Here is a 7626-nt window from a genome sequence, read left to right on the forward strand (position 1 = left end):
AAGTTGGTCCAGTCATCTGTAACTGTGAAGTTTGATTCATCGGTGATCAGTCGTCTATATCTGCCAGGTAACATTTAAACTTACATTTAATATCACTGAAGTCAAACGAAGCTCTGAACACTTGAATGAAAACTACTGCTTGTGATTTATTGTTAGTGTGTTAATTAAACCTGTTTTGTGTTGGTGTGTGCGATGATGATTTGTGTTTTTTCACTCGGTTGAAGCTGTTACTTTGAGTTGTGCTTTTGATATTTGCTCTCTAAATTAAAACTAATTAGAAAATTAAAAACAAATAGAAATATTTGATTAAATATAAAGAGAAATGTGCTGAAATTAGTTTGTGAAGCAGCTTCTGTAAGTGTGTGGAGGACGGTGAGTTATTTCAGGGAGCGGCATCAGTGTGTGTGTGTAATACTGAAGACAAGTTTCAACTCATCAAGCTCATTCAACTCATTCATTGCTGCACAACACACACACGCATGTACGCACGCACACACACACACACACACACACACACACACACACACACACACACACACACACACACACAGCCTCTCTCTGTGTGTGTGTATTACATGATTTACTACTGTTAGTTTTAATTGCACAATATTATTGTGTCTTTACTAAAATACACTAGAATCAGAATTTATGTTCATTTAAATCTGTTCTTTCTCTTTCAGTCATCATGTTGATTTTACTCGCTGCCATTTTCATCCTCCACGTTGCCTGTATCACACTACTGCTCACCGCCACCATACATAATGTGAGTTATACACACACACACATATACTGTATATACATATATTTTCACAATACATATTGTTCATAAGTAGCTTTACTGAAACTCATAATGTCCCCAGTAAGCGAGACAAATACGACTGTGAATGACATTAATTAATCAATTGTGTTGGTTGTATTGTGTTTGTGTGTGGGTGTGTAGGCGTGGTGGATGACAGACACAATTTCCACAGATATTTGGGCTCGTTGGATTCTGATGGGTGGACAGTGGAACTACACTCACATTCCTGCACACTATCCTCAAGGTTTGAAATTATTTATATTTACTTAACTAAATAAGTGCACAAACAGCATTTTGTCTGTCTGTTGCATCATGCTGCAAATCTCATTGATCCAATATACTGCACCTCTTCTCTGTCAATTAAATGTCTCATGTGTTCTGATTGACTGTCACACATGCAGAATTTTCACTTTTAATTATGACAAAAAATGATTTAGTTAACACTTTAACCCTGTTTCCCTGAAAGGAGGGAATGAGATGCTGCAATGCTGATGCTGTAAGAAACTCCTCCCAGAAGTGAAGATCTCTGAAGCCCTTTAAAATTACATCAGTTTATTGGCAGATGGTGCTTGATACTCCACCCCCATGCATGCATCACTGCAAGCATATAAACCGGAGCCAGGCGCCATTTCATCAAGATTTTCTACTGAAGGAAAGAGAGCGCATCTATCAAACCCTTAACAGCGAGAAATCAGTAGTGCAGCTAGCATATGCAGCATCTCATTCCGTCCTTTCAGGGAACAAGTGTTACAGTCGTAACCATACCGTTTCCTTTCAAGTCGGTCACTTCGCCGCTCTGCCGTTGCTGATGCTATTTGAATCGCATACCATCGCGTCGTGCTACTGATCCGCATGCACAAGCAATGCTTACTATTTGTGGCTGCAACAGTCCACAGGGGCCAAAAATGAAGCTTCTACAGCTCCGGCTGTAGATGCCAGATTGTGCCTCATGGCTGCGAGAGAAGATCCCTCCTCAATGGTATCCTCCATGGGGGTCATCCAACAGCTCTACCAGCTCCGGGAACCAAGGGTGGTTGGGCAGCTCCTGTGCAACCAACAGCACGTTTCCCTGTCTTCCTGGATTTTGCACAAGACTTGTTAAAACAAATGAACAGGAGGGAATGCATATTTGTATTTCACTGGCCATTTGTGAGCTAGGGCATCCAAGCCTAGCAGTGCCTGAGTCATGAAGTACCAAAGGCAACAGTGCATAGTCTCCGAGGAGGCAAACAGGTCCACCTCGGCTTCCCTGAATACCTCCCAAATCCTCAGAACTGTCTGAGGGTGAACTCTCCATTCCCCTTATGTGACACCCTGATGTAAGTGAAAATATGCACCGCAGTTCAGGTGACCGGGGACGTATGGCGCACATATCAACAGGAGATGTCTCTTGCACCAAAGGAGAAGCTGGCTGACTGCAGTGCTGTCTGTCCAGATCAGTACGTGAAAGCCCTGCATGACTGACCGAAAAGGTTTGAGACGACCAGGCGACTTATATGCCATGCCACTTGGGCACCTGTCCAGGAGCCGAAGGCTGGATGGCCGTCACACAAGGCTCCCCAGCCTGTGTTGTAGGTGTCTGTCATGAAAACTTTCCCTCATTTTCCAGCGGCTAAACAGCAGTGAATCACCACAAGGTGCAAGCGACTATGTCACCATGAGTGACAAGGCACTCTTGAGTTGACCCAACATTGGAGAGGCCTCATATGTAACAAGCCCAGCAGGGTAATGGCAGCAGTGGTGGCCATCAACCCCAAAGCCCACTGAAACTAGTTCAGCGGAAAAGCCTTCCCCAGCTTGAAACTCATCAAGTATTGGAGAATAGACTCAGTCCAATTGTTGGTCAGATGTGCCGACATGGTTACCAGGTCGAGTTTCATTCCCCAGAAGGAAACCTGCCAACTGGGTACCAGCATACTCTTCGACCAAATGACCTTGAGCAACCAGTCATCCAGGTAGTTTAAAACGCAAACACCACTCAGCCTCAGCAGAGATCTCCTTTGCCTCAGCAAGATGTGCCTTTATGCTTGTGACTGCTTTTTAGCTGTTTCAAACAGCACTCATGGTGTCACCGAAGAGGCTCTGTTGTGACATCAGGGTGTTGAGCAACACAGCTCTGTCCATATTGCATATCTCCATCAAATTGAGCCAGATATGACGCTCTATGGACACCAGGCTACCCATAGACCTGCCTATGGCTTGGGCCGTAATCTTAGTAGCTTGGAGTGCTTGATCAGTGTTGCGAAGCAGCTCTTTGAACGACTCGAGGTCCGGGCCGTTTTTGTCCATATCCTTGAGTAGGTCAGACTGGTATACCTGTAAGGCCGCCATGGTGTGCAGGATCAAACCAGCCTGACCCACTGCTCCATAAGACTTGCCCACGAGTGCAAATATAAGCCTGCAAGGTTTGGATGGGTGCGCTGACCTGGCTTTCCAACCCAATGCAGAGGAGGGGCATAAGTGGGTCGTTACTGCCTCTTCCATTGGGGGGATCTCAGTATAGCCCCTTTGCTCAGTGCAGTAGAGCACTGTGAAGGCTGCGCAGCAGGAAACTTGTGTTTGTGCAGAGTAGAGCATACACTAATCGGTGAAGATGCTTGAAATGTAGATGAGGAGCAGACAAGGCTTGCGCCAGTGACAAATCCTCCATAAAATTGTCCATGCTCTTTATCCCCGCCTCGCATGCCTCCCTCATGCAGTCCTTTGGGAGCTGCAGGAAGAGTATGGTGGGAGGGAAGGAGGGGGACCAACATCGTCCTTCAGATAGAAGGAGAGCGAAGCGTCTAGAGTTTTATGTGCTTGCAGTGAATGCAATCAGTCTCACCAAGCACTGCTTGATTGTGAGCTTGACCCAGGCATATAAAACGGGTCGTGCCCATCAGACAGAGGGATATAACACTCACATGGTAGAAAACATTTGCGAAACACCATCTTGAAAATGCATTGTAAAGAAATTGGCTTTTATATGTTTTTTGCTGACAATAAAACACAAAACACAATCACAAAGCAATAGTGCTTCAAACGCGTGAGTGATAAAGGATGCATTGTTCGTTGGAGCACAACAGGGAAGTTGAAATAATCCACTCAGTGAAGATGTGCAATTTCAATAGCAAAGTAAAGATTCGTCCATATGTCGGAGCACAAAAGATATTCCACTCACTGTGAAGGTGTGCAATATCAACAACTAAGAGAAGATTCGGGCGTTCAGAGCACAATAGATGAATCGTGATACTGAAGAAGAAAATTCAGATAAAATGCAGCCGTGCTCCAGTTAATATGCTCGAGGTGATGCACGCATTGGGCGGAGTATCAAGCGGAAACTTCCAATAAATTGATGTAATTTTAAAAGGCTTCAGAGATTGTCACTTCTGGGAGGAGTTTCCCATAGCTTCAGCAGCTGATGCAGAGTCGAAGTGACTGACTTGAAAAGGAAGTAGTTTGAACATCAGTGAACTGATACAGAAACACATACATTTTTGCTGAATGGCATCATTCGAGACATCAGAAAGGAGCAGGAATAGAGCTTTACTTTAAGTATAATGAGATTTTACAGAGTAATAAACAAGTGGTTTTCTGAAGTCCACTCTACTTCAAAAATCATTTTCTACATTCATATTTTCTCGTTTTCCTGTAAAACCTCTAAACATCCTTAAAACAAGTTACATTTACTTTAAAAAATAAGTAGTGTTTTTAAAGAATATATCTTGAAATAAGTTTATTTTCTTACTCTGTTGGCAAATTGTTTGTCCTTGTTTTAAGAATAAACCTCTAACACTAACCTATTTGGCAAGGGTTAGAAAATAAACGTAATTCTCTGAAAACAATTATTATCTTACACAGTTCTGCTTAAGTGAATGTTTCTTGTTTAAAGAATATTTAGATATTTTTTCTTGTGAAACAACTTTTATTTCTGTCCTGTTATGATGTGTTTATTTTAATCTGACTTGTATTTGTTAAAGTGTGTTTGTGTACAACATGTTGAACATGTTTACTGTGTTTCAGAGTACCTGCAGGCGGTTCAGGCCAGTTCAATACTCGCGTGCATCTTCTGCATTCTCGGCCTGTTTGTATTCGTAGCACAGCTGTACACACTACCTAAAGGAAAACGCTTCTTGTTCACTGGAGCCTTCCAGCTGCTCGCATGTAAGTGTGTGTCTGTATTCAATGTCTCAATCACTGCACATATTCACTGTCTCTGTTGTGTGACACACATAGTTCAGCTAAATGTGTGTACTCCAGTGTTTTACTGCTCATGTGTGTGTGTTTCAGGCTTGTGTATAATTATCGCAGCATCCATCTATACCGAAATCTTCCACAAAGACGAGCGTGACGGCTGGTATGGAGCGTCCTTCATTCTCGCCTGGATCTCCGTCTGTCTCACCTTCATCTCGTGTGTCACCTACTTCATTCTGCGCAAGAAAACAGCAGTGTGAACACACACACACACACATACACACACACACACACACAGGCTTGATGTATATTCTATTATAAAGACATTTTTTATGATTCTTTGAAACTCGACTGTTTGAAAGCATTTGTATATGTTCTGCAGATTATACTGAATTAATGAAATTGTAGAAACAGTGATGGTCTAAATCTGCCATTAGTTTGTTATAAATGTATTCTAAACACTTGTTTTGAGAATAGAGGGAGGGTTGTGTTAACATACACTCGATTGATCAATTAGAGGCACTTCTGAGTACTGTTAAAGTTTGAAAAATGAAACTTCTTTAAACTTAGAATAATATTGTAACTGAATTAAAATGTTTAGATACTAACAGTTTTGGCAATATCTGTAAATAAAGTTATTCTCAGATTATGAGGTAATTTTTTTTTTTTTTTTTTTTTTTTGCAATTAACAATTTTTATTGATTCCAATGACAAATCCAATAAACATAACAGGAAACACGGAATCACATTACATAAACCTAAACCCTTCCCACCGAACATTTCCAGCCCCACTCAACACAAACACACACACCCCAGTGGCCTGACATCAAACCAATAATGACACACAAAATAAACAATAAATCAACAGTCAAGAAATAAGAAAAAAAAAAAAAAAAACAAGAACGCACACACACATTCAATATTACCCATCTCCATCCACAGTCTCCCCCCGAGAGCCCTCCACAAAATCCAAATACCTACCCCATTTTTTATTAAATAATCCCATGTTGCCCAGCCTTCTACAAACCATCCCCTCAAAAGCCGCCACCCTGCCCAACTCTGCGCACCACTACAAAAACAAGGGCGCTTCAGCTGATTTCCATCCCCTAAGGATGACTTGCCTTCCGATCATGACACCAGTAAGGACCCAACTCTTCATGAACCCATCTCCTACATCAATGACCATCCCATCGCCTAGAACACAGAGCATGGGGCAAAATGAAACCTGAGCAGCCAACACCTCACAAATAATATTCTGAACCCTCAACCAAAAATCTTGAATCTTTACTCACCCCCAAAAAACATGTGTTGTGTCCCCATCTTCTGATTGGCATCACCAGCAGGTGGGTGTGTCTTTGAGACCAATTCTATACAATCTAGAGGGGGTCCAATGGAATCGATGTAAAATCTTAAACTGCATCAGACACACCCTTGCATCTCTAGACTTTGATGAAAGATGTAGACTTTATGTTTTTTAGAATCTTAGCCCACACTCCCTCCTCCAATACCAAATTTAAATCTTTCTCCCATACTCTCTTAAGAGAAGTTGAAGCTCCATCCCCCAGACTCTGAATTAACAGGGAGTAATACACTGATGCCTCATGACCTTTTCCAAAGGCAGTAATCACCACTCCCAGAGCATCTGCCGCTTTAGGGGGGTGTGTGCTACTCCCAAATACAGTGCAGAGCAGGTGGCGCAGCTGTAAATACCTACAGAATTGAGATCTGGGAATCCTAAAATATTGAATCAAATTCTCAACACTCCACTCTCAGGTCACCAAGTGTAATCCCCCTCACAATCCACTCTGACCAACAGAAAGGGGACTTATTAATACATAGTTTAGGGTGCAGCCATAAGCTCGAGGCAACATTTAGATAAATATCCAAATTAAACACTCTGGACACTTTTGTCCATACCGAGTGCAAATGCGAAACAACAGGGTATGATTTAACTTCTCTGGTTAGATTGATAGAAAGGCTTTGCAATGGCAAAATAGGGGCAAGAACTTCCTGTTCGATAGAAAATGAACATAGGCAAATGCACGTGGGTGGCTGTGGCTCAGGTGGTAGAATGGGTTGTCCACTAATCACAGAGTTAGCAGTTCAATTCCTGGCCCACATGACTCCATGTGCCAAAAACAATGTGGAGATAATATAACAATAATACAACAAAATCTTGGGTAGGTGTAGCCCACCTTTGTCAATCAGCCTATGTAATTTGTTGAAATGTAGTCTGGGATGTTTACCATTTCAAATGAAGGACTTCACTATGCTATCAAATTGCTTGAAATAAGAGAGGGGAACATCTATAGGGAATGACTGTAGCAAGTAGTTGAATTCTGGAATACAGTTAATTTTAATAACATTATCCTTCCCAATCATAGATAAATGTAATGAAGCCCACCTCTCCACATCACTCGAAAACCTTTTTATTAAAGGGTCAAAATTAACTCTAACTAAATCAGACAAATTTGCTGGGAATAAAATTCCCAAATACTTAATGCCCTGTTTGGGTCACTGGAAGGCACCCGGCTGGAAGGCAGTTACTGGACAGTACGCTGTCAGAGCCAAAGCTTCAGATTTAGACCAATTAACTCTGTATCCTGAGAACTTAGAAAAGGAATTAATAATTCTGTGGAGGCAAGGCATAGATC

At 41.9% G+C, this 7626-nt stretch overlaps 1 protein-coding gene across 1 annotated transcript in view; it reads left to right on the forward strand.

Moving 5' to 3' along the window:
* Positions 1–5621, forward strand: part of LOC127451210 (epithelial membrane protein 2-like) — a 5639-nt gene extending 18 nt beyond the window's left edge. The window contains exons 1-5 of the mRNA XM_051715713.1: positions 1–67; positions 681–763; positions 941–1043; positions 4802–4942; positions 5069–5621. The exon at positions 1–67 is cut by the window's left edge and continues 18 nt beyond it. Coding sequence (XP_051571673.1) covers positions 686–763; positions 941–1043; positions 4802–4942; positions 5069–5232 — 486 coding nt within the window. The 5' untranslated portion in view covers positions 1–67; positions 681–685 and the 3' untranslated portion in view covers positions 5233–5621. The remainder of the gene's footprint in view (positions 68–680; positions 764–940; positions 1044–4801; positions 4943–5068) is intronic.
* Positions 5622–7626: the final 2005 nt, after the last annotated feature.

This window comes from Myxocyprinus asiaticus, chromosome 14, assembly GCF_019703515.2.
Source record: "Myxocyprinus asiaticus isolate MX2 ecotype Aquarium Trade chromosome 14, UBuf_Myxa_2, whole genome shotgun sequence".
NCBI classification, from domain to species: domain Eukaryota; kingdom Metazoa; phylum Chordata; class Actinopteri; order Cypriniformes; family Catostomidae; genus Myxocyprinus; species Myxocyprinus asiaticus.